The sequence below is a fragment of the Piliocolobus tephrosceles genome, chromosome 1, assembly GCF_002776525.5.
Source record: "Piliocolobus tephrosceles isolate RC106 chromosome 1, ASM277652v3, whole genome shotgun sequence".
Taxonomy (NCBI): Eukaryota; Metazoa; Chordata; class Mammalia; order Primates; family Cercopithecidae; genus Piliocolobus; species Piliocolobus tephrosceles.
The window spans coordinates 190641471-190668897 of NC_045434.1; the positions used below are offsets into that span (position 1 = coordinate 190641471).

The 27427-nt window shown below is 48.1% G+C and overlaps 1 protein-coding gene across 8 annotated transcripts in view; it reads right to left on the reverse strand.

Moving 5' to 3' along the window:
• Positions 1–22892, reverse strand: part of TMEM39B (transmembrane protein 39B) — a 28731-nt gene extending 5839 nt beyond the window's left edge. Inside the window, exons 1-8 of one of the 8 annotated variants that reach the window (XM_026457233.1) lie at positions 22624–22747; positions 21417–21496; positions 20620–20754; positions 19875–20094; positions 18916–18999; positions 18444–18598; positions 4362–4698; positions 2428–2615 (exon numbers count right to left, since the gene is read on the reverse strand). In XM_026457233.1, the coding sequence (XP_026313018.1) occupies positions 2428–2615; positions 4362–4698; positions 18444–18598; positions 18916–18999; positions 19875–20094; positions 20620–20754; positions 21417–21448 (1151 nt within the window). In that variant the 5' untranslated portion in view covers positions 21449–21496; positions 22624–22747. Of the gene's footprint in view, positions 1–2427; positions 2616–4361; positions 4699–18443; positions 18599–18915; positions 19000–19115; positions 19199–19874; positions 20095–20619; positions 20755–21416; positions 21497–22623 lie in introns of those variants that run through there. The other 7 variants (XM_026457235.1, XM_026457236.1, XM_026457234.1 and 4 more) reach the window with 7 other exon arrangements.
• Between the last annotated feature and the right edge of the window lie 4535 nt (positions 22893–27427).

Genomic DNA, 27427 nt, shown 5'->3' on the forward strand with positions numbered 1-27427 from the left:
CGAAACATAGAAGGCGGAAATTGCAGTCAGCCAAGAACTCCAGCCTGGGCAACAGAGTGACACTCCGACGAAAAAAAAAAAAAAAAAAAAAAAAAGAATGATTTCATTTATATTAAGTTCTATGATAGGCAAAACTAACCTCTGGTGAAAGAAAACAGAAAGGTAGTTGTCTTGGGGGAAAGATCACTAGTAAGGGCCATGAGGACATTTTCTGAAGGGCTGGAAATGTTCTGTATCTTGATGAGGGGTGGGTTACATAAGCGTATATACCTTTATCAAAACTCAAAGAATTGCACACTTTTTAAGATTTGTAGGCCAAGTGCAGTGGCTCACGCCTGTGATCCCAGCACTCTGGGACGTCGAGGTGGGTGGATCGCTCGAGCCCAGGAGCTCTAGACCAGCCTGGGCAACATGGCAAAACATCAAACAAAAAAATACAAAAATTAACTGGACGTGGTGGCATGCGCCTGTAATCCTAGCAACTTGGGAGCTGAAGTGGGAGGATCACCTGAGCCCAGGAGGTTGTGGCTGCAATGAGCTGTGATTGCACCACTGCACTCCAGCTTGGGAGACAGAGTAATACCTTGTCTCAAAAAAAAAGATTGCACATTTCACTGTATGGAAATTTTACCTTAAAAAGAAAGGCCTAGGCCAAACGTAGTGGCTCATGCCTGTAACCCCAGCACTTTGGGAACTCTGGGAGGCCAGGATGAGTGGATCACCTGAGGTCAGGAGTTTGAGACCAGCCTGGCTTACATGGCGAAACCCCGTCTCTACTAAAAATGTAAAAATTAGCCAGGTGCGGAGGTGCATACCTGTAGTCCCAGCTACTCGGGAGGCCGAGGCAGAAGAATCACTTGAATCGAGAAGGTGGAGATTGCAATGAGCCAAGATTGCGCCACTGCACTCCAGTCTGGGCAACAGAGCATGACTCCATCTCAAAAAAAAAAAAAAAGGCCTGAGGAGGCAACTGAGTGCTAGACAGGCAAGGGCCCTGAGCTTCGTGAACTTTCAGTCCTGGAACGACAGGCAAGTAACTAAGCAAACACAGTAGAAAACATTAAATGCAACGATCATGGTATTATGGGCCACTGAAAGGAGGCGCCCCTTATAGGAGAGGGGCACTGAACCCATCTGGATGGTCAGGAAAGTGTTCCTGGAGGAAGCAAGTGCTAAAAGATGAATAGGAGTTAACGAGGATAGAAAGAATGGAAAGACCATCCCAAGCAAAAGACACATCACTTACAAAAGCCTGGATGCACAAGTGCATAAAGCATATGATGACCTGAGGAGATCTGCTTTGCTTTACTGAAGAGCAGAGACGATGGGTTGGGGCATGGTAAAAGATGAGGCAGAAACATTTGGCAGGACCCAGCTGTGAAGCCATGTGAAGGACCATGGTGAGCCATGGACAGGTATATCCTCATGTTCAGCTATGTTCTATCTTCCTATTCCTCCCACCCCTCAGAGCCCAAGGCTGAGCCAAGCCTCCTTTTGGCCCAATCAGCAATGCCCAGTCACTTTTCTGGACCTCCAGGACAGAGCCTGAAAGGGACCCTGACTGACATGCATGGCCAACACCAGGAGGCTTAGCTTCTGTGGCCTTGCTTGCATCTCTGCTCCTTGGTGGGCCTACCTCTGCAAACCTGTCCTAGGGGCCTCCTCTCTGCCAAGCCTTGTCCTGGGCCTAAGACTCGGATGTGCTTCAGAGGTGATCCTGGCCTTGAGGAGCTTCCAGTCTAATGGGGGAATACAGGCAGGAAAATTAGTATAACCTGGGGTGAAAAGTACTTTGAAAAAGGGTCCCTGAGCAGTGTGATTGCTGCCTCTGCTCTGGGTGCAGTGCCTTCTTGCAGCTAGGTCTCTTTTGCCCACCTCATCCTTCCCTGGCCAGGGTTCAGCATCAACTAGCACAGCACCACATCCTGGCACCAGGCTGATGAATCTAAAGCACACCTTGGGATGGGTCCCTCCACTGCTAAAAATCCTCTATTCCCCGCTGGGCCTAAGTCAAAGTCCAAGCTCTTTTGCCTGGCACATTCACAGGCCTTGTATGGATTGGGTGGAAGTAAACATCTGCTGAAAGAGTAGGTGACGTAATGACCCAGTGGATGAGTGAGCAGGTAAGAGAAGAGTGAAGCATGAGCAAGTAAGGCAATGAGTGAATAAACAGTCAGCAAAGAGAAAGTCAACAAGTCCAAGAATTACCATCAGTCCCCTCCCATCTTCAGTACACTGCAAGTTACCCAAGGACAGGGAACATGTATGTCAGGCCCCACCATACCCCACCCTGGACGCTTGGCCTAATATACAAGACACGCTCAATAACTATTTGCTAACTGAATACGTTAATCAGCAGGTGGACAAGTGACTCCAGATGCTGACCAGAAGGGCTGGGATTGGGCCAAGCAGGGTAGGGTGACTCACGGGTGCTGCAGCACGTTGGAGCACAGTGCTGGGTCCACCTTCTGCCAACAGCCCAGATGGGCGGCAGCCTTGTGCAGCAGGTCACAGTAGCTGGCAGGCAGCAGGTGCTGCATGAGGATCACAGAGGTGCTGATGGACACCAGCAGGAAGAGTTCACAGGACCAGCGCTTGTCATAGTAATGTGTGTTCTGGGGGCAGCAGAAGGTGGGTGAGGCCTGGGATCCTCATAATGGCCTCATTCCCTTTCCCTCCCTGATTCTACCTGACTGAGAGGTTAAGACAGTCCTGGGGAGACCTCAGAATAGCCCGAAACCAAGAATCAAACACCCAACAAAGAAGGCTTAGGCCCTGTGCCCACTAGTTGGTTTTCTACAAGGAAATTTGCTCCTACTGCCCACCACTCTGAGCCAGAGAACAGGCTCTGGGGTCCAAGAGATCTGAATTCAAATCTTGGCTCTTTCGCTTATTTACTATGTGACATTGGGCAACTCATTTACCTTCTCTGTGCTTTAGTTTCATTTGTCAAATGAGGATAGAGCAACTACTAGGCCCAGCGCAGTGGCTCACACCTGTAATCCCAGCACTTTGGGAGGCCTGAGGTGGGTGGATCACCTGAGGTCAGGAGTTCAAGACCAGCCTGGCCAACATGGTGAAACCCTGTCTCTACTAAAAATACAGAAATTATTTGGGTGTGGTAGTGCACGCCTATAATCCCAGCTACTTGGGAGGCTGAGGCAGGAGAATTGCTTGAACCTGGGAGGTGGAGGGTGCAGTGAGCCGAGATCACACCACTGCACTCCAGCCTGGGTGACAGAGCGAGACTCCGTCTAAAAAAAAAAAAGACATTAAGTTCTCTCAAGCCCACTGCAGTTTGCAGCTGAGGAGGTACCTTCCCAGGAGACCATATAAGCAATAAAAGAGAGCACAGGCTTTTGGGGTCACTCAAATCTGGATGAACACTGGCTTCCTTACTAAATGATAAAGCCAGACATTGTGACATGTCTGTGTCACAACAATTGCTGAAATACAAACTCACTAGTCTTTGAAATCAAGTATTATGAATAACAATGCCATGTCTCCCTCATTGGCTGGGTGATGTTGGACAGGTCACTTCCCTTCAGTGAGTCTACTTATCTGCACTCTAAAATGGACACAGGCTGGGGCGTGGTGGCTCATGTCTGTAATCCTAACACTTTGGGAGGCCAAGGTGGGTGGATCACTTGGGGCCAGGAGTTTGAGACCAGACTGGCCAAAATGGTGAAACCCCATCTCTACTAAAAATACAAAAATTAGTTGGGCATGGTGGCACATGTCTATAATCCCAGCTACTTGGGAGGCTGATGCAGAAGAATCGCTTGAAACCCAGGAGGCGGAGGTTACAGTTAGCCAAGATCGTGCCACTGTACTCACCTGACTGACAGAAGGAGACTCTGTCTCAAAAAAATAAAATAAAAAATAAGAAAAGTAAAATAAAATGGACACAGGCCGGATGTAGTGGCTCATGCCTGTAATCCCAACACATCGGGAAGCTGAGGCAGGAGGACCACTTAAGACCAGGAATTCTGAGATCAGCTTGGGCAGCATAGTGAGACTCCATCTCTATAAAAAATTTAAAAATTAGCTGGGCATGGTGGCTTATGCCTGTAGTCCCAGCTACTCAAGAGGCTGAGACAGGAGGATCACTTGAGACCAGGAGGTTGAGGCTTCAGTGACCCACGGTTGTGCCACTGCACTCCAGTGTAGGTGACAGCAAGATCCTGTCTCTAAAAATAAAAAATAAAATGGAGACAGTAGTCGCTCTAGTCCTCCAGAGGAGAACAGATGGGAAATCACATCAAAAACAGCAATGTTAGGCCAGCAGGAGAAATCACATAGGCAGGCAGCAGGGAAAGGTCCCAGCTAGGCCCTTTCCCTCCCTGGTTTGAGCTACGCACCTTCACGAACCAGACAGGCACAAAGGCCACATAGTAGGCACTCAGCATGGAGCTGACGAGCACTTCCTTCATGCGCCAGTTGAAGTCCATCTTGAGGAACTCCACCTCACTGCGGATTAGGCTGGGTGACAGGCAGCAGGCATGGGTGGGCATGGCGTCTGGGCCATACAGCTGTCTCGTGTGCTGCTTCCACGTCTCCCGCAGTGTCAGGAGGTAGTCCCGGCTCTTCGCCAGGCCGCTAACCGCCTCCCGGGGCCCCATGGAGGCCATGTGGTTGAAGAGGCTTGTCTTGCGGAGGTCGCAATTCAGCTGCAGGAACGGAATGTACATCCCAAACCTGCTGGGGAAGACAGTGGTGAGAGAAGGCCTGTCCATGGGCCAGGATCCCAACTCTCAGCCACTGACGGGATCTTCTTTCCTCCATGGGCCTCAGCTCTCCTGGCTGCCCAGAGGAGATAATTTACCAGACCTTCCATCCATCCACCCTCCCATCCAATGGCCAGTCATTTAGCACATGTATTACCACTCGGTACGTGCCAAGCACTGGGGGTATAGCAGAAATGCTGACATTGGGGATACAGTAGGAAGCAAGAAGCAAGTCCCTGTACTCGCAGCCTAGGGATGACTCATAACAGCAACAGCCCACATTCGCTGGGCATGGCCTATGTTCCAGGCACTGTACCGAATGCTTTCAGGCACTCTTTTCTCATAACACTATGCATTAGGTACTGTTACTTTGTCCCCTTTTCAGCTGAGGAAGCTGTGGCTCAGAAAGGGGAAGTAAATTCCCAAAGCTTACACAATTAGTAAGGAAGTGACAGGGCAGGTGGGGGTGAGGCTCAAAATCAGAACTGTTTGGTACCAAAGATCAAGGCATCTACTCAACAAATCATTATGGGTGATTAGTTAAAAAGTGTACAAAGAGGACAGGCCGGGCGCGGTGGCTCACGCCTGTAATCCCAGCACTTTGGGAGGCTGAGACGGGCGGATCATGAGGTCAGGAGATCGAGACTATCCTGGCTAATACGGTGAAACCCCGTCGCTACTAAAAAATACAAATAACTAGCCGGGCAAGGTGGCGGGAGCCTGTAGTCCCAGCTACTCGGGAGGCTGAGGCAGGAGAACCGCGTAAACCCGGGAGGCGGAGCTTGCAGTGAGCTGAGATCTGGCCACTGTACTCCAGCCCGGGCGACAGAGCGAGACTCCGTCTCAAAAAAAAAAAAAAAACAAAGAGGACAAGCACAGTAGCTCACGTCTATAATCCCAGCACTTTGGGAGGCCGAGGTGGGAAGATCACATGAGCCCAGGAGTTCAAGACCAGCCTGGGCAACATAGTGAGACCCTATCTCTACACAACAAATTTAAAAATTAGGCGGGTGGCTGGGCATGGTTGTTCACACCTGTAATCCCGGAACTTTGGGAGGTCGAGGCAGGCAGATCACAAGGTCAGGAGATTGAGACCCTCCTGGCTAACACGGTGAAACCCCGTCTCTACTAAAAATACAAAATATTAGCTGGGCGTCGTGGTGAGCGCCTGTAGTCTCAGCTACTCAGGAGGCTGAGGCAGGAGAATGGCATGAACCCAGGAGGTGGAGGTTGCAGTGAGCCAAGATCGCACCACGGTACTCTAGCCTGGGTGACAGAGCGAGACTCTGTCTCAAAAAAAAAAAAATTAGGAGAGTATGGGCCGGGTGCGGTGGCTCATGCCTGTAATCCCAGCACTCTGGGAGGCCAAGACGGGTGGATCACGAGGTCAGGAGATCAAGACCATCCTGGCTAACATGGTGAAACCCTGTCCGTCTCTACTAAAAAATAAAAAAATTAGCCAGGCATGGTGGCGGGTTCCTGTGGTCCCAGCTACTTGGGAGGCTGAGGCAGAAGAATGGTGTGAACCCGGGGAGGTGGAGCTTGCAGTAAGCCAAGACGCGCCACTGCACTCCAGCCTGGGCGACAGAGTGAGACTACATCTCAAAAACAAAAAAAACAAAACAGCCGGGTGCAGTGGCTCACGCCTGTAATCCCAGCACTTTGAGAGGCCCAGGCGAGCAGATCACAAGGTCAGGAAATCGAGATCATCCTGGCTAACACGGTGAAACCCTGTCTCTACTAAAAATACAAAAAATTAGCCGGGCGTGGTGGCGGGCGCCTATAGTCCCAGCTACTCGGGAGGCTGAGGCAGGAGAATGGCATGAACCCGGGAGGCGGAGCTTGCAGTGAGCCGAGATCGCGCCACTGCACCCCAGCCTGGGCGACAGAGCAAGACTCCGTCTCAAAAAAAAAAAAAAAAAAAAAAAACCCAAACAAAAACAAAAACAAAAAATTAGGCGTGTATGGTGGTACACGCCTGTAGTCTCAGCTACTCAGGCTGAGGTGGGAGTATCACCTCAGCCTAGAGGTTCAGGCTGCAGTGACCAGTGGTTGTGCCACTGCACTCCAGCCTGGGGGGCAGAGTAAGACTTTGTCTCAAAAAAAAAAAAAAAAAACAAAAAACCACACACAAAAAGACTGCACACACAAGAGAGGTATAAGTAACACAAGAGAGGTGTAAGTAATGAGTTGTTATTTAGTTTGCAGAGAAGCACAGCTCAGGAACAAATATTTATGTGTTTATTACGTACCAGGCACTGAAATGGGCCCTTAAACAGAACAAATCCTTCCCCCTGAGCAGCACCCTGAGAGCAGGGCTCAAGCTAATTAGTCAAGGAGTTTTTGTGCGTGGCTGCTATTGTATGAGGAGAAAACTAGATGGGCCCATAGTCTAGAAGAGTAATTATAAAATAGTGGGTAAGTGCCATGCCCATCATAGTAGGGGCTTTTATAAACATTCTCTTTTTCAGCTTGCGACCTCTCAATTTCCCCAGGTCCTCAAACTTACACATCCCCACAAGGGTTCCTGGGCTGCCCCCAGGAGTTAGGGCTGATCACAATGCTACGTATCTTTTTTTTTGAGACGGAGTCTCACTCTGTTGCCCAGGCTGGAGTCCAGTGGTGTGATCTTGGCTCACTGCAACCTCCGCCTCCTGGGTTCAAGCGATTCTCCCACCTCAATCTCCTGAGCAGCTGGGATTACAGCCACCCGCCATCATGCCCGGCTAATTTCTGTATTTTTGTAGAGATGGGTTTCACCATGTTGGCCACGCTGGTCTTGAGCTCCTGACCTCCACCCGCCTCGGCCTCCCAAAGTGCTGGGATTACAGGCGTGAGCCACCGCACTTGGCTGACAGTGTTACATTTCAGGCGGCAGAGGTTTCAGTAAGCCAAGATCACACCACTGCACTCCAGCCTGGACAAGAGTGAGACCCCGTCTAAAAGAAAAAAAAAAATTTCCTTTTACTTTTTTCTGGGGGTCCCAAGAAGAAATATCTGAGTGTCCCTGGCAAGTCATTTAGCCTCCCCGGGTTTCTGTTTTCCAATCTATAAAATAGGGATGCTACCATTTTTTCTGTGGTAAGGCTAAATAAAATAACTTAGAGAATTGTGGTCAATTCTACTGCACAGTCCAGAATATAAAACCAGAACTGTGGTCAAGAGCATAACCTTTAGGGTCAAATAGGCCTGCATCAAAATCCCAGCTCTGGGCTGGGTGTGGTAGTTCAAACCTGTAATCCCAGCACTTTGGGAGGCAGAGGTAGAGAAACTGCTTGAGCCAGGAGATCAAGACCAGCCTGGGCAAGATGGCGAAACCCTTGTCTCTACAAAAAATACAAAAAGTAGCTGGACTGTATGCCTATAGTCCCAGCTATTTGGGAGGTGGAGGTGGGAAGATCACCTGATCCTAGCAGGGTTTAAGGCTGCAATGAGCTGAGATCATACCACTGCACTCCAGCCTGGGTGACAGAATGAGACCCTGCTTTAAAAAAAAAAAAAAAAAAAAATTCCAGCTCTGCCACTGACTAGCTCTGTGATTTACGGCCAGTTATTTAACCTCTATGAGTCTCAGTTTCCTTAAAACTTGCCATAAATTACATAGCTTGTATTGATCCCACTCTCAGTAAGGTATTACACTAGTGTTCTCATCAATACTGTCTTTTAGTCCTACAACAACCCCTAGCACAGTTTCCGGCCCAGAATAGATGATTAATAGAATTATGACTAGAAAAGGAAGAGGCCAGTGATTCTATGGGGACAGGAAAAAAGACTAAAATGGGATTCCCGAAATACTCTTCAGGATATCTTGTGGTAATGAGGGGGTGGGGGCATCTATGTGAACATACAAGGGTCTCCACCTAAACTTAAAGAATCTCACTGGCTTTGTCTCTAAGAAGGACTGCAGATAGATCCTATGATAAATTATTTGGTGACAGACTGCTCTGACAGGTTAGAAGTTAGAAGCAGCTTCATATGCATGATAGCAGATTCCCTCCCATCTCCTCCACCCTACATGAGAGTCTATCAAAGTAGAAAATAACTGTGTTACCAGCAAAAAAATAAAATGGGAGTAGGGGTCATCAGTGCACAAATGATTCTGACAAACTTAGAAAGCAGATGGAGACATGCTAACAGATGAAGCAGCAGCCATCGTCTACAGCATTGCTTTCCAACAGAAAGATGAGTCACATAATTTTTTTTTTTTTTTTTTTTGAGACGGAGTCTGGCTCTGTTGCCCAGGCTGGAGTGCAGTGGTGAGATCTCAGCTCACTGCAAGCTCCACCTCCTGGGTTCACGCCATTCTCCTGCCTCAGCCTCCTGAGTAGCTAGGACTACAGGTGCCCGCCACCAGAGTAACAGAATTTAGCCACATTAAAAAAGAGACGGGCCGGGCACGGTGGCTTTTGCCTGTAATCCCAGCACTTTGGGAGGTCGAGGCAAGCGGATCACAAGGTCAGGAGATCGAGACGATCCTGGCTAACACGGTGAAAACCCGTCTCTACTAAAAATAAAAAAATTAGCCGGACCGTAGTGGCGGGCGCCTGTAGTCCTAGCTACTCTGGAGGCTGAGGCAGGAGAACAGCATGAACCCGGGAGGCGGAGCTTGTAGTGAGCGGAGATCGCACCACTGCACTCCAGCCTGGGTAACAGACTTCATCCCCCCCCCAAAAAAATAACAATAAAAGAGATGAAATTATTATTATTATATATTTTTTTGAGACAGAGTTTCACTCTTGTTGCCCAGGCTGGAGTGCAGTGGCGTGATCTCAGCTCACTGCAGCCTCCCTCTCCCAGGTTCAAGCGATTCTCCTGCCTCAGCCTCCCGAGTAGCTGGGATTACAAGCATGCACCACCACGCCAGCTAATTTTGTGTTTTTAGTAGAGATGGGATTTTTCCATGTTGGTCAGGCTGGTCTCGAACTCCTGACCTCAGGTGGTCCACCTGCTTTGGTCTCCCAAAGTGCTGGCATTACAGGTGTGAGCCACTGCACCCGGCCTTTTTTTTTTTTGAGATGGGGTCTCAATCCTCTGACCTCTCAAGTAGCTGGTACTTCAGGTGTGTGCCACCATGCCCAACTAATTTTTATCTTTTTTGTAGAGACAGGGTTCTTCCATGTTGCCTAGGCTGGTCTCAAGCTCCTGGTCCCAAGCAATCCACCCTGCCTTGGCCTCCCAAAGTGTTGGGATTACAGGTGTGAGCCACTGTGCCCAGTCTTAGTTTCTTTCTTTCTCTTTCTTTCTTCTTTCTCCTCCCTCCCTCTTTCTTTTCTTTCTCTTTCTCTCCCTCTCTCCTCTCTCTCTCTCTCTTTTTGAGACAGGGTCTGGCTCTGCTTCCCAGGATAGAGTGCAGTGGCGCAATCTCAGTTCTCAGTTCATTGTGACCTCCACCTCCCAGGCTCAAGCCATCCTCTCACCTCAGCCTCCCAAGTAGCTGGGACTACAGGTAATTTTTGTATTTTTGGTAGAGATGGCATTTTGCCAAGTTGCCCAGGCTGGTATCAAACTCATGAGCTCAAGCAATCCGCCTGCCTCAGTCTCTCAAAGTGCTGGGATTACAGGCATGGGCCACCATGCCCAGTCTACTTTCTTTTGTGTGTGTGTGTACTAAGTGTTCAGAATCAGTGTGTATTTTACACGTAGAGCACACCTCAACTCATTCTAGCCTATTTCACATATTCAATAACCACAGGGGGCTAGGAGCTATCAACTGGGTGGCACAGGTCTAGAATATGCCATGAGTGAACTGAACTGGAGGTGGGAGCTTATCTACCCAGAGTGACCCAAGAGAGACTCTGGCTTGAAGTGGGCACATATGATAGAAGATGAAGTGAGGAGCAGGGCTGAATAAATAGGATTAAACAATGACCCATGTTTACTTATAAGAGTCAGTCCCTTTATTCCCCTACTCACCTCATACAACACACCCTGAAGGATTCTTTTCTAAAGAAATTGAGTAAACTGAGAATTGAGGTCTCTAATGGGGATATCTTAGAGTAAAACCCCCATCACTCCCTTTTTGGCCTACAGAGGCTCAAAGCCTAACAACTGGCACTTCACTCACTCATCCCCAAAGCAAAGCCTGCCAGTCAGTGTGCCCTGCCCATGTACTTAGAGCTTCTAGTCAAAGCTCCCATCCCTTTAAATGACAGAAAGAAAATGCACTCCTGCTATGCAGTCCTTCATTTTTACATATAAAGAGACAAGCAAAGAAGTCAACTATACTTGGAAAACAAGCAGCATGAAACAGAAAAATTGATTCCAGTGAAAAGACAAAATTGAGGAAAACAACAGATTTTTAAAACAAGAATAGTATGCTATGAGAAAAGAACAATCAGCAAATGTAGAGGCCTTAGAGATGAAAAATATGATTGCTGAAAAAATCTCACTAAAAAAGCTAGAAGACAAAGTTGAGGAAATCTCTCCGAAGGCCATGCACATACAGAGAGAGAGAGATTATTAGAGAAATACAGGAGAAAAAGATGACCAGTCTATGAGCTCTACCATCTGATGAACAGAAATCCAGAAAGAATAGAAAAAATTGAGAGGAAGTTATTATCAAAGAAATAACGGAGAAAAATTTCACCAAGCTAAAGAAGTACTCAAATCTCCAGGTTAAAAAAGTCCTCAGAGTCCTGATAGAATGAATGACAAAAGTCCCACAACAGACACATCCTTTGAAATTTCAAGTAATCAAAAGATAAACAGAATATTCCTCAATGCTTTCAGAAAGGAAAATACAAGTCATCTACAAAATAATTGGAATCAAACTCAAACTGGCATCAGACTTCTCACTAGCAACACTGGATACTAGAGACAATGGAATAGTAACTGCAAAAGTTCTGAGAATGTGAATTTGAACTTAGAAATCTACATAGAGACCGGGCACGATGGCTCACACCTGTAATCCCAGCACTTTGGAGGCCACGATGGACGGGTCACGAGGTCAGGAGTCTGAGACCAGCCTGACCAACATGGTAAAACCCCATCTCTACTAAAAATACAAAAATTAGCCAGGCATGGTGGCGTGCCTGTAATCCCAGTTATTCAGGAGGCTGAGGCAGGAGAATAGCTTGAACCCCCCAGGAGGCAGAGGTTGCAGTGAGCTGAGATCGTGCCATTGCACTCCAGCCTGGGCGACAGACTCTGTTTCAAAAATAAGAAAAGAAAAAAAAAAGAAATCTACATTCAGCCAAACCATCGATCAAGTATGAGGGCAGAATAAAGACTTTTAGACATGCAAGGACTCAGAACGTATACACCTCCAATGTACCCATTGTTAAGGAAATTACCTGATAATTTATTCCAGCAAAATAAGAAAACCAAGAAAGAAGAAGACATGGGATTCAGGAAGCAGGGGGTCCCACCCAGGAGGGCAGTGAAGGGAAGTCCCAGGCTGACAGCTGTACAGCAGACCTAAAGAGCAAACACTCCAGACTGCAGGAGGAGGAGGAAGGGCTCCAGGAGGGATGCCTTTCGGGCGGAAGCAGGGAGGAGGAAATGGACTCCAGGCAACAGGCAGTATGACTGAGGGGCTGGATAAACTTGAGAATATGATTAAGGCTCATCATTCTTTTATCAATAAGAAAAAAGAAAGGCAATTAGAAAGTCCAAGAAAAATAAAAAGCCATATAAGAAAGTTATAATGTAAATATGAAGCAAACTACAATATGCTATGATTTTAAGTAATTGATGGAGTATAAGAAAAACCATTTCACCTTGACACTAGGAACATTTGTGTGTAGGGGGGTCTGAAACAGGGTCTTGCTCTATTGCCCAGGCTGGAGTGCAGTGGAACAATCTCAGCTTACTGTAACCTCTGGCATTAGCTGGGCATGGTAGCCTGCACCTGTAGTCCCAGCTACTTGGGAGGCTGAGGTGGGAGGATGGCTTAAGCCCGGGAGGCGGAGGTTGCACTAAACTGAGATTGCACCACTGCCTCCTGGGTTCAAGTGATTCTTATACCTCAGTCTCCTGAGTAGCTGGGAGTACAGGCCCTTTAAAGAAGTCCTTTAAGGCTGGGCGCAGTGGCTCACACCTGTAATCCCAGTACTTTGGAAGGCTGAGGCAGATGGATCACGAGGTCAGGAGATCGAGACCATCCTGACTAACACGGTGAAACCCCATCTCTACTAAAAATACAAAAACTTAGCCGGGCATGGTGGCGGGCGCATGTAGTCCCAGGTACTCGGGAGGCTGAGGCAGGAGAATCACTTGAAACCGAGAAGCAGAGGTTGCAGTGAGCCAAGATTGGGCTACTCCAGCCTGGGCAACAATAGCGAAACTGTATCTCAAAAAAAAAAGAAGTCCGTTAAAAACATGTTCCTGCCAGCCAGGCGTGGTGGCTCACGCCTGTAATCCCAGCACTTTGGGAGGCCGAGGTGGGTGGATCACCTGAGGTTGGGAGTTCGAGACCAGCCTGACCAACATGGAGAAACCCCATTTCTACTAAAAAAACAAAATTAGCCAGGCATGGTGGTGCACGCCTGTAATCCCAGCTACTCGGGAGGCTGAGGGAGGAGAATCGCTTGAACCAGGGAGGCGGAGGCTGCAGTGAGCAGAGATGGCGCCACTGCACTCCAGTCTGGGCCACAAGAGCAAAACTCCGTCTCAAAAAAAACAAAAAACAAAAAACAAAAAAAAGTTCCTGGCTGGGCTCAGTGGTTCATGTCTGTAATCCCAGCACTTTGGGAGGCCAAGGTGGGCAGATCGCTTGAGGTCGGGAGTTCAAGACCAGCCTGGTAAATATGGTGAAACCCCGTCTCTACTAAAAATACAAAAAATTAGCTTGGTGTGGTGGTGCACACCCGTAATCCCAGCTACTTGGGAGGCTGAGGCAGGAGAACTGCTTGAACCTGGGAGGCGGAAGTTGCAGTGAGCTGAGATCGCGTCACTGCACTCCAGCCTGGGTGACAGAGTAAGACTCCATCTCAAAAATAAATAAATAAATAAAATAAATAAAGAGGTCCAAGACTGTAACTCTGTAACTATAGAGAAGAAATATCATGTATGCATACTACTGGGCCCTGGAGTGAATGATATCTGTATACACATAATTATATCAAAGCCACATACTGGTTTTTAATTTTCAGAATCAGACTTAGACCAAGAATGGAAGGCTTAAATGTGGTTACATAGGAGAACGTGAATGTCAAGCTTGACAATATAAAAGTAAAAATACAGCTGCCAGGAAGTGAAAAGAGGAAGAGGGGAGGAAAAGTGGTCGGGTACCTAATATTCTTGTCTTACATAAAAACAATTCAAGATACTGACTATTGTTGATGGAGAAAAAAAAGTATAGGGATACTTACACTATTGACAAAAATAACCAATAGAAAATTAAAAACATTAAAAGCTATCAATTACTGGGAACAGTAAGGATGGGACAGTGAGCTAAATCATCTGTCATTGCAGGGAATCAATATACTTGCATATGTGTGTATGTGGTATGTTTGTATATGCATAGAACATTTGTTTCCAGGATATACGAGAAACCAAAAACATTGATGATTACCTCTTGGAAAGGAAACTGGGTGGCTGGGAGGCAGCAGTCAAGGGGAGACTTTTTCATGGTATACTCTTTTAAACCTTCTGAATTTTAACTATGTAAACCTATTATTCAATTCTAAAATAAATCAGTAATTTTTTTTTTTTTTTGAGACGGAGTCTCATTGCGTTGCCCAGGCTGGAGTACAGTGGTGCAAACTCAGCTCGCTGCAACCTCCACCTCCCAGTTTCAAGCAATTCTCCTGCCTCAGCCTCCTGAGTTGCTGGGACTATAGGTGTGGGCCACCACGCCTGGCTAATTTTTGTATTTTTAGTAGAGACAGGGTTTCACCATGATGGCCAGGCTGGTCTTGAACTGCTGACCTCAAGTGATTCATTCACCTTGGCCTTCCAAAGTGCTAGGATTACAAGCGTGAGCCACCGCGCCTGGCCAATCAATAAATTTTTAAAAAGAATAAGCAGGCTAGACACAGTGGCTCATGCCTGTAGTCCCAACTACTCAGGAGGCTGAGATGGGAGGATGGATGGCTTGAGCCTGGGAGGCAGAGGGTGCAGTGAGATGAGATTACACCACTGCACTCCAGCCTGGGCAACAGAGCCAGACCCTGTCTCAGGGTCTTGTCACTCAGGCTGGAGTGCAGTGGCACTTTAGAATTGGATAATAGGTTTACAGACTCTGTCTCTAAACAAACAAATAAATAAAACCCAGAAAGTAAAAGAGACTGCTATTGAAGAGTGGGACTAAAAATCTGGAGGGTAGGGTTGGAGACTAATGTTTGTTTGTTTATTTATTTATTTATTTATTTATTTATTTATTTATTTATTTATTTTTAGAGATAGGGTCTCACTCTGTTGTCCAGGCTGAAGTGCACTGGTGTGATCATGGCTCTCTTTGGCCTCAAACTCACCAGCTAAAGTGATGTTCTCACCTCAGGCTCCCAAGTCACTGAGATCACAGGCATGAGCTACCGTGCCCAGCAACGGTTTTCATTATAAGCTTTTTAGTACTATTGGATTCAATTTTTTACAATAAGTTTATATTTGGTCAATAAACATTTTTAAATTAAATAATGAAAAATAAAGCATAATATGGACATTGGGTGTTATCTGCATCCAGGAAGAAAAGATTCACCAGGTAGTAACCATAAACTGTCAAATTAAGGCAACTCTTTTTTTTTTTTTTGAGACTGAGTCTCGTTCTGTTGCCCAGGCTGGAGTACAGTGGTGCGATCTCGGCTCACTGCAAGCTCCGACTCCCAGGTTCACACCATTCTCCTGCCTCAGCCTCCCGAGTAGTTGCGACTACAGGCGCCCGCCACCGTGCCTGGCTAATTTTTTGTATTTTTTAGTAGAAACGGGGTTTCACCGTGTTAGCCAGGATGGTCTTGATCTCCTGACCTTGGGATCCACCCGCCTCGGCCTCCCAAAGTGCCAGGATTCCAGGCATGAGCCACCACGCCCAGCCGGCAACTCTTAAGTTCTAATCAGTACAATCCTTTCGAGGGCAATTTGTTAATATCCACGAAAAATGTAAATGAACACATCTTTTGGTGTAGTCAATTCTTCTGGGAATCTACTGTGCAGAAATATTGGACACATATGCAAAGATACATGCCTCATTGTTATGAATAAGGAAAAGCTAGAAACAACTTAAAAGTTTGCCAATAGGCCGGGCACAGTGGCTCATGCCTGTAATCTCAGCACTTTGGGAGACCGAGGTGGGCAGATCACGAGGTCAGGAGATTGAGACCATCCTGGCTAGCACAGTGAAACCCCATCTCTACTAAAAATACAAAAAATTGCCAGGCGTGGTGGCTCACGCCTGTAATCCCAACATTTTGGGAGGCCAAGGCGGGCAGATCACCTGAGGTTGGGAGTTCAAGACCAGCCTGACCAACATGGAGAAACCTAAATATACAAAAATACTACAAATACAAAATTGGCTGGGAGTGGTAGAGCATGCCTGTAATCCCAGCTACTTGGGAGGCTGAGGCAGGAGAATTGCTTGAACCCAGGAGTTGGAGGTTGCAGTTAGCCGAGATTGTGCCACTGCACTCCAGCCTGGGCAACAGAGCAAGACTCCATCTCAAAAAAAAAAAAAAGTTTGCCAGTAGAAGACAAATAAATTGTGAAAACTTCTATAACATAGAATATTATGAGGCCATTAAAAAAATGAGGCAGCTGGGCATGGTGGCGCATGCCCATAGTCCCAGCTACTCAGGAGGCTGAGGTGGGAGGATCACTTGAGCTGGGGAGTTCTAGGCTATAATGTGCTATGCCGATGAGGTGCCTGCATAAAAGTTCAGTATCCATATGGTGACTTCCTGGGAGTGGGGGATCCCATAATTGCCTAAGGAGGGGATGAACTGGCCCAGGTTAGAAATAGAACAGGTCAAAACTCCTGTGTTGATCGGTAGTGGGAACAGACCTGTGAATAGCCACTGCACTCCAGCCTGGGCAATACAGCAAGACCCTCCTCTCTAAAATAAAATAAAATGAGACAGACCCATATGTATTGGCATAGAAAAATATCCGTTATATGATTAAGTGAAAAGTGTGGTAAATTGTACATCATGCATAGCATAATACCATTTTTGTTTTTTTAAAAACTGCATGTGGCCAGGCACCGTGGCTCACACCTGTAATCCCAGCACTTTGGGAGGAGGAGGTGGGCAGATCACTTGAGGCCAGGAGTTTGAGACCAGCTGGCCAACATGGTGAAACCCCATCTCTACTAAAAATACAAAAAGTAGCCAGGCATGGTGGTGGGCACCTGTAATCCCAGTTACTTGGGAGGCTGAGGCAGGAAAATTGCTTGAACCCAGGAGGCAGAGGTTGCAGAGAGCCGAGATTGTTCCACTGCACTCCAGTCTAGGTGACATAAGACTCTATCTCAAAAACAAACAAAAAAACTGCATGTGTGTGTACTTGCACAGAAAATATTTTGGGAAAATATGCTGCCAGTAATGGACTTCTGGGGGAATAAGACTATGTGGGACTTTCTTTTTCCATGTTAAAAGCTTCTGTAAAGTTTAATGTTTTTATAAGACATACGTGTCACTCTTTTTTTGATATAGGACCTCACTCCAGTTGCTTAAGCTAGAGTACAGTGGCACAATTTTGGCTCACTGCAGCCTCGACCTCCCGAGCTCTGGTGATTCTCCCACCTCAGCTTCCTGAGTAGCTGGGACTATAGGCGTGCCTCACCACACCTGGTTAGTTTTTTATGTTTTTAGTAGACAGGGTTTCAACATGTTGCCCAGGCTGGTCTCAAATCCCTGGATTCAAACAATCTGCCCGCCTTGGCCTCCCAAAGTGCTGGGATTACAGATGTGTGCTACTGCGCCTGGCCACATGTCACTCTTGTAATTAAAAAGTAGATATAACTGAAGCAAGTGTGACAGGGCTCCCGTGCCAGTGCCTTTTTGGACATGCAGGGTAGAAAGGGGGAGGTGCCAGCTCCGAAGCTCCCCAGAGACCAGGATTGACCCAGCTTGAGGAATTCTGTGAACCAGAAAACCTGGCGGTTGGGAAATGACTGTTAATGCTCAGGCAGCCAGGAGCCTGCCCCAGAAGCAGCCAGCTCCAACACCTCACCAAAGTTCTCCCCGATGCAAGGCCACAAAGGGGCAGTCCTGGGCACATCCCCGACACAGTCTGTCCATCCTCAACAATCTAGGGTCTGGTGAGATGGAGAAAGAGAGTAAAAACAGGCACAAAGACATATACACATGCATATGCAGGCACATACACATGCTTCATGCATAGACACCCACACAGAGACATGAAACCACACAGCTGGTTGCTGGCACACAGACTCAGGCAGATACCAAGAGATTACACAAACACTGAGATACACAAAGAGAGACAAAGACAAAGGGAAAGAACCAGAGAGAGGGGAAAGGAAGAATGAGGGGGACAAAGCCCATGTACTCCCTCTTGGGAATGTTCCTTTGGGATATATATGCAGATCTGAGTCCCATTCTGACCTCCCCCATAGTGAGAGCTGGGTAAATTATGCCACCTCAGTTTCTTCTGCAAAAAAAGGCGAATTATCCTGACCTCAGTGGGTGTCACCAGACAATGGGAGAGGATGTTGCTACCTGCCTCCGATCTTCCAGATATGGAGGCCTGGTAAGCCAGCCATGGTCAGGGCAGAGGTCAGGGGCCAGGTGCTGGGCAATGAGGGGTGAAGTGAGGGGTACTCACGGATAGCAGAGGAACAGGAGGTTCAGGAAGGAGTAGGTCCTGAAGAGGTGGATGAGGGATCGGCACAGACTCCAGCCTGTTGCCGTGAGAACGGTGAAGCGGGTGAGGAACAGCAGGATGGAGCGAAAGAGGGAGACCTTCCCCCTCTGAGAAGCCTGGGTCAGGGCAAGATAGGACGGGATGGGGCCTTGGATGGAGGCCGAAAGGGCTGTGCCCAAATCCCACCCAGCATGACCTGTGATCCCACCCAGGGAGAGGTGGCACAGCAGGCTGGGCAGAACCTGACAAGGTAAATCCTTCTCTTTGATGCCCAGTAAACTCCAAGATGGGATGTAACTAATGTTCTTCAACCAAGTCCAAAGGGAGCCCCAAGGAAATACCCTAAGGCTGAAGGGCTGGGCATGTTTCCTTGGCATCCCCAGGGGAAAAGGGGAATCCCAAAGTCCCTGGCCAGCCTCTAGGACCCAATCACCTCCTTCACGATGGACCCAATGAAGCGGCGGCCCAGAACAATGGTGGTCACCATCAGCAAGTTGAAGTCGATCAGGTGGAAGTTCTGTCAGGGGGCAGAGGCCTGGGGGTCATGTGGGCCCCTTGCCCATATGCAGGCTTTTTTCATACCCACCTCCCCCTGCCCATTTCTTTCCACAGAGACTGTCCCCATTATCTGACCTTCATCGGCCTCCAGCTGAGTCAGGCCAGGAAATTACCTAGAGGAGTAGAACAGGACCCCAAGAAGGGAAGTGGGACAGTCCCTGGGGATAAGAGAGTGGTATGTGAGCCCTCTTGCTCTGCTCACACATGCCCCTGTCCCTATACTGTTTCTGTACTGAAGTCTTTCCTCCCCTTGAAGCACTCATGTATGCCCATGGTTCATCTCCATTATCGGATTAAGACTCAGCTCCTGGTCGGGCGCGGTGGCTCATGCTTGTAATCCCAGCACTTTGGTAGGCTGAGGTGGGTGGATCATTTGAGGTCAGGAGTTCGAGACTAGCCTGACCAACATGGTGAAACCCTGTCTCTACCAAAAATACAAAATTAGCCAGACATGGTGGCGCATGCCTGTAATCCCAGCTACTCAGGAGACTGAGGCAGCAGATTCATTTGAAACTGGGAGGTGGAGGCTGCAGTGAGCTGAGATTGCACTATTCCACTCAGGCCTAGGCAACAACAGCGAAACTCTATCTCAAAAAAAAAAAAGGTTCTGAGCTCCCTTAGGTAAAATCTTCGTCAGATTCATCTCCGATACACTTACAGTGCCCAATGTGCTACTAAACACACTAGGAGTGTTCAGTGAATCATCATTTTCCTGTTCCTTCAGCACCTTCCATGTTCGGCATGGAGGCAAGTGCACTGTAGTGCTTAGTAGGCTATGCTAAACTGAAACCAAAAGAAAACGCGCACACACACACATCCTTCTTGAGTACCTACCAGGGAGGTGTGGGAGGGTGGGTGGGAAGGTGGATACCACCACACTGTCTTGTAGATGTTGATGTAGTGGACGAACAGTGCTATGAGCTGGCAGAAGAAGAGCTGCAACTCAAACAGAATGCTGGCCTGGACTGGCAGCTCGGGGATCTTGCAATGCTGTAGAGGCACAACCGTTTGGGTGGCCAGAGGGGGGCTGGAGAGGCCTGTTCCAGAACTGCTCCTGGCAGTGAAGAGAGAACAACATCAATGGCTGACCTGAGAATCCTACCAGGAAGGGCTTCTGAGGCAAAGGATTGTGGGATAAGATCAGAAAAGCAGCTCATAGCAAGGACGGGGTCTTCCTAATCCTGTTTGTCAGACAAAGGAACCCGACAAAGCCTTTTCCTATCCCTGATCTTATTCAGGTCTTCCAATACCCCCTAGGAGAGAAAGAATTATTAGGTCCATCTTATAGATGAGGAAAAGGAGGCCCAGAGAGGGGAGGCAACTTGTCCAAGCCATCAGCAAAACTGGAGCAGAACTGTAATTAGAATCCAGGCCTTTGGATTTATTCTACCATGTCCCACTGCACCTGTCCAAGTGATCACCCTCAACTGAGCTCCCTCTGGGTCTTTTCTGCTGCTCACTCCCCTCTAAGCCCCCACTGGCATCTAGGATTTTACACCTTAGAATCCAGTCAGAGACAGCCCTGTCCACACTGTCCCTGTGAGGCCACAGTGAGGGGTGAGACAGAGAGGTGGTTTACCTGGTGCGGGAACGAACACTGGTCACCGATGCGCTGGAAGTATGGCTTCCACCAGAGCCCCCCGAGGATCCTGGCTCACAGAGCGGATTTCGACAGTAAGATGTCCTGTTGGGACCTCTTCGTCCTCCTGTGGGGCTCAACATAACATAGAGCCTCAAGCCAGGGGCATATATCAAAGATAACAGCAGTGATACCAGCTACCAGTCACCTAGTATCTCACTTTATCATTTAATCCTCACTGAGACCTATGATCTGGCCTCTTCTTTCATCTTCAGCTTCATCCCCTATCATTCTCTACCTCATACCCACCCTCTACCACCCGCCCCATGCTCTAAACATCTTGATCTTTCTTTCTTCAGCAAGCCAAGCTCATTGCTACCTCTAGTACTTACTGTATCCTGTCTGGAAAGTCTTTCCCTGACTGCCATTTCTGAAGTTTTGAAGTAATCCTCCCCATCACTCTCTCTGCAATTTTATTCTTTTTTTCCACTACAATTCTCTCTCTGAAATTATCTTATTCATTTGTTAACGTGCTTATTGCTTGTCTGTCCTATCACAATGGAAGGTCAATGAAGTCAGTTACCTTATCTGTCTTTTTCACTGTTATATCCCCTACCACAGTGCCCAGCAAGTATATGCTGATGAGTGAATGAACCCAGCAAGGTAAGTTTTTCACACATTAGGAAACTCAGTTTACACTCTGTCACAGTATCGTGGCTGGGTATTGTGCTCTCAACTGTGGTACACATTGGGCCCCATTGAGACATATGTTTCTGGAGATCTATAACTCTGGGTACCTTTGGGACAGCTTTTTCCTCCAGGGCCCCATGATTCAGCTCAAAGGGTATTCTGGGATCTCACGGGCAGGACCCAAGGCCTAAATAAAGAGTCAAGGATATGGCTGGGAGAATGCTGTGGCTGTAGACCAAAAACTGGACCTACTAGGCTGAGCAGTCTAGAACAAGCTCCCATGCACCACTTTGCACAAAAGTTCTGCACAAAGCTCCTAAGCACCTACAAAAGTCACAACCTGACTGGGTGCGGTGGCTCACCACTATAATCTCAGCACTTTGGGAAGCTGAGGAAGGAAGATCGCTTGAGGCCAGGAGTTGGAAACCAGCCTGGGCAACATGGCGAAATCCGGTCTCTATTAAAAACATATGTATACATATTTTTAAAAAGTTATAACCTGTTCATACCTCTTCACAGTAACATTCACATACACCCAATGCCGTAGCATCTCAGCTCGGAAGCGTTTCTCACACTTCGGAGCCAATTTTGGGCCTGGATGTATGCCCAAAATTATAAACCTCCACAAGTCTCTAAAAAGTACCTGGCGAAAAGCTCTGCCCTCCATAAACCCCCAGACCAGAAGCTCTGTTCATACGCTATGATACTTGGCTTAGAAAATCCCACACAAACACCATTAGTCCAGAAGCTCTGCCCACACCCACTCTCCCTCTCTTTAGAAGCTCTGCACCCACATAAAGCCCCTCAGCCCAGAAGCTCCGCCTACACACAACTGTCAGTCCAGAAACTCCGCTCACAAGCCAATAAAAGCCCTCAGCCCAGAAGCCCCACTGCAGAATGGGCTTCCTCAGTCTGAAGTCTCCCCGCCCCACCGCCTCCCGTGTAAGCCCCTCCAGCCCAGAAACTCCGACTGCACTAGCGCCCCCACCCCAGAAGCTCCGCCCTTAGCGTTGAAGCCACGCCCACTGGTAAAGCCCCGCCCCCTTTCTAGCCCCGACCAGCGGGTCCTCACCAAAGCCCAAGCCCCCACAGGGATCCGTCTTAGAAGCCCCGCCCACCACCCAATGTCCCGCCCCCACAACAGAGGCCCCACCCCGCAAAACGACAGGAGGGGGGCGGGATCCCGTCTGCACTCGCATCCCCTCCCCCTCCCGTCACCGGGCTCCTGTCCGCGTGCGGCAGCAATTAGCAGCCTGGCCATCCTAACCCGCGCGCCCGCTAGTTGCCAGGCCGAGCCTGAGCGGCTCTGCTCACCCATCTCCTCCCCCCGGCGCTCTCCGTTTCGCCGCCGCAGCTCCTGCGGGCAATATGTCGGAGGCGACGGCGGCCGGGAGAGGACTAACCGCTGCAGCCCAGTCCCGGGTATCAGCCGCGCGCTCCCGCCCCGCCGCTATATTTGCATACAAGGCGGGCTGGAAGCTGGGTGCGCGCCTCTTAAAGGGGCCACCCGGACAGAGGCGGTGCCTGCGCGCTCTTTGTCTCGCGGTCCCCCACGCCCTTCCTGCAGCTGCTGCTGAAGAGACTCAAGAGGGAGGGGAACGGAACCCACCTCCTGCTCTACCAGTGCTTGTCTTCTCCCAGCATCTCCAGGACCGGGGCGGCGGCGGGCGGGGGAGGGTGCGGAGCCGCCTCTCGGCTCCTCTGGAGATGGACCATATCCCTGAGCGGTCCGCGGGCACCTCCACCCCAGCCCCACTTTGCGCTTCATCCTTCTCTTAGGCCTCCCTGCGCTTTAGTCTACCCCAGTCAAAACTCAGGAGTCACTTCCCCCCTCCCTCGGCCCCTACATCCTATCTTTGCCTTAGTCTTTGTTAGCCTAAGCCCTAAATATTTCTCACATTTGACGTTACTCACCGTTCTCATTGTCGACACCGTGGTTCAGATCCTAACTCTGCCATTTCCCAGCCTTGAAATCTTGTTTTTTATGCTTTACGATGAGGCTGCTGATAGTCACCGTGTAGGTTTCGATGAGGGTTAAATGAAATAGTGCATGCAGAACTGAGTCTGTTTTAGTGTTAGCCATCATGTTTGGAGAAGCATTCACTAAATGAGATACATTTATTGTCAGTGGGATTTCTTCCCTCACGAGACCTACAAGCAGTTTCAATCATCTTGTAGCTCCATTGCTTAGCACAGTGCTTGGCACCTAATAGTAGTATTCAATTAATTGAATGAATTAGTAGATATTTCATTAATAGATAGTCATAGAGCTTATAGTCAAGTGGGAGGAGATAGACATGAACAAAATTAGTAAATTCTGTAGTATGTTAGAAGGGAATAATTGGTGTGGAGGAAAAACAGGAAAGGGGGATGGGGTTGCAGTTTTAAATAGGGCAGGCAGAGTAGAAGTTGACTTGAGTAAACACATGAAGGAAATGAGTGAGTCAGTCATGCAGATTTCTGGAGAAAGGGGGCATTTCAGGCGGAGGAAATAGTGCAAAGTCCCTCAGCCAGGAGGGTGTATTTATCTATGTATTTATTTTATTTTTTATTTCATTTTTATTTTTTGAGACGGAGTCACTGTTGCACAGGTTAGAGTGCAGTGGCTTGATCTCTGCTCACAGCAACCTCCACCTACTGGATTCAAGCGATTCTCCTGCCTCAGCCTCCCGACAAGCTGAAATTACAGGAAAATTTCCCCTTTCCTGTTTTTCCATGGTGCGCACCACCATGCCTGGCTAATTTGCCAGGATTACAGGTGTGAGCCACTGCGCCCAGCCACGATCAGCCAATTTTTTGTACTTTTTAGTAGAGACGGGGTTTTATCTTGTTGGCCAGGCTAATCTTGAACTCCTGACCTTAAGTGACCTGCCCACCTCGGTCTCCCAAAGTGCTGGGATTACAGGCGTAAGCCACCACACCGGGCCAAGAGGGTGTGTTTAAGAAATAAAAAGGAGGCCAATGTGGCATAGGTATAGGTATAAGAGTAGGACATGAGAAGGGATAGATCATGTAGGGCTGTGTGGCTTTTACTTTGAATGAGATGTAGAGTTATTATAGGGTTTGAACTTCTATTTAAAATAACTATTCCAGCTGTCTGGTAAGAATAGACTACAGGGGCACCAGGGTGGAAGCAGGGAGACCAGGCAGGAGGCTGTGGCAATGATCTTAGCAAGAGACATTGATGGTTTGCACCAGGTTGGGTGAGATGGTGAGACATGGTTGAATTATGGATTTGAAGGTAAAGTCTACAGGATCTGTTGGGCAGAGTATGGTGGCTCATGCCTGTAATCCCAGCACTTTGGGAGGCTGAGGTGGAAGGATTGCTTGAGCCCAGGAGTTTGAGACCAGCCTGGGCAACAAAGTGAGACCCTGTCTCTACAAAAAAAATTTTAAATGAGCCAGGTGTGGTAGCATGCACCTGTAGTCCCAGTTACTTGGGAGGCTGAGGTGCGAGGATCACTTGAGCCCTGGGAAACTGAGGCTGCAGTGAACCATGACAGTGCCACGGCACCCCAGCCTGGGCAATGTAGCAAGACCCCATCTCAAAAAAAAATTAAAACAAAAACAAAACGGGACCTGTTGACAAAATGGATAGGTGTGTGTGTGAGGAAGAGAAGAGAAAAGGATTACTCCAACGTATTTAGCCTGCACAAATGGAAATATGGAGTCCAATTCAACAAATGTATATTTTTTAAATTATGACAGATTTTACACCAAGTCGGTCCTTCCCTTCAAGGGGAAAAGTGGCCCAGAGATGGAAAACGATTATCCCTGACTCATCAAGCAAAAAAGAAACCAGGACTGGGATTTCTTTTTTCCAGCCATAGAAATTCTGATAGATGCTGGGTGCAGTGGCTCATGCCTATAATCTCAACACTTTGGGAGGCTGCGGTGGGAGGATCACTTGAGTCCAGGAATTTGAGACCAGCGTAGGCAACACCAGAGAACCCTGTCTCTACAAAAAATTTAAAACTTAGCTGGCATGGTGGATGCGTGCCTGCAGTCCTAGCTACTCAGGAGGCTGAAGGGAGAGAAATCACTTGAGCCCAGGAGTTTGAGATGACAGTGAGACGATCACACCACTGCATTCATCCTGGGTGACAGAGTGAGACCCTGTCTCAAAAAAAGTGGGGGAGGTAAGTCCACTTGTATGGACTGCCATGAATGTGACCCACCCATTACCTGTGGCTCCAGCCCACCTTGTAAGGTGGACTACTCAATTTGCCTGCTCATCTATTCTTCCTCCTTCTCGTAAGAACACTGATTTTTCCCTTGGGGAACTACTCCTCCCCTGACTCTCTCAGTCCGTGGTTTGGTGGGGTTGCCTTACTTTGCAGTTCCTTTGTGGGCAGAAGACACAGGCTTGGCAAATCAAAGCATTCCAATATCCCTGCCTCCTAAGGCTAGTTAGTGACTTGTTGGGATTGTTGGGGAGTAGGAGGGGATTAGAGACCTGTCAGCCCAAATGAGATGCAGTCCTAGGATCTTTGCTAGAACTATCGGGAAGGAAATTTTTATTCTCCTCTGGGTTGGCTAAGCAAGTAAGTTATAAACTTGGAGGTCTTGGTGGCCATCTTGCCATTTTTTGAGAATAATTTAGCTGACAATGAAGGAAACACAGAAGAATCAAGAAACGCCTAGCTGCAGTGGCTCATGCCTGTAATCTCAGTGCTTTGGGAGGCGGAGGTAGGAGAATCACTTGAGCCCAGGAATTCAAGATCCATCTCTACAAAAAATTTAAAAAATTAGCTGGGCATGGTGGTGCATGCCTGTAGTACCAGCTATTCAGGAGGCTGAGGCTGGAAGATTCCTTGAGCCCAGGAGTTTGGGGTTGCACTGTGGCCCAGACAATAGAGATCTTGTCTCAAAAGGAAAAAAAAGGTCAAGAGATCAGTAGACATTTCTTTCTTTTTCTTTTCGAGACAGGGTCTTGCTTTGTCGCCCAGGCTAGAGTGCAATTGTGTGTTCATGGCTCGCTGCAGCCTCTACCTTTTGGGCTCAAGTTACTCTCCCACCTCAGCCCCCAGAGTTTCTGGAACTACAGATGCATGCGACCACACCTGGTTAATTTTTTTTTTTTTTTTTTTTTGAGTTGGAATTTCACTCTTGTTGCCCAGGCTGGAGTGCAATGGCACGATCTCAGCTCACCGAAGCCTCCACCTTCCGCGTTCAAGCGATTCTCCTGCCTCAGCCTCCTGAGTAGCTGGGATTACAGGCATGCGCCACCATGCCCGGCTAATTTTTGTATTTTTAGTAGAGAAAGTGTTGCTCCATGTTGATCAGGCTGGTCTCGAATTCCCAACCTCAGGTGATCCGCCAGCCTTGGCCTCCCAAAGTGCTGGGATTACAGGCATGAGCCACCGCGCCTGATCCACACCTGGCTAATTTTTAAAAATGTGTGTTTTGTTTTGTTTTTTGAGAGAGACAGGGTCTATGTTGCCCAGGCTGATCTTGAACTCAAGTGATCCTCCTGCCTTGGTCTCTCAAAATGCTGGGATTACAGGTGTGAGCGACCACGCCCAGCCAAGACACTTTTTTTTTTTGAGATGGAGTCTCGCTCTCGCTCTGTTGCCTAGGCTGGAGTGCAATGGCGTGATCTCAGCTCACTGCAATCTGTCTTCCGGCTCCAAGCAATTCTCCTGCCTCAGCCTCCTGAGTAGCTGGGATTGCAGGCACACGCCACCATACCCGGCTAATTGTTGCATTTTTAGTAGAGATGGGTTTCATTATATTGGTCAGGCTGGTCTCGAACTCCTGACCTCATGATCCGCCCACCTCGGCCTCCCAAAGTGCTGGGATTACAGGTGTGAGCCACTGTGCCCAGCCTGACACTTTCTTGATGGCAGCAATTGATGCCTGGATCCAACCATACCTGAAGCTTTTATGGATTTTTTTCTGTTGCAGAAAGCCAGTTTGTGCCTGGTGTTTGACAACTGCAACTGAAATCATCTAGAATCTACAATTCTATTATAGAATCTACCTGAAAGACCTAGGGTTTTTGTCCTTTTCAAATCTGCCTTTTACAGGTTCCCTGGAGAAAATATTTATCTTTTCTTTTGTAAAAAATATTTTTATATTCTACATACAATCATTCCCAATCCCTGGAGAAAATAAT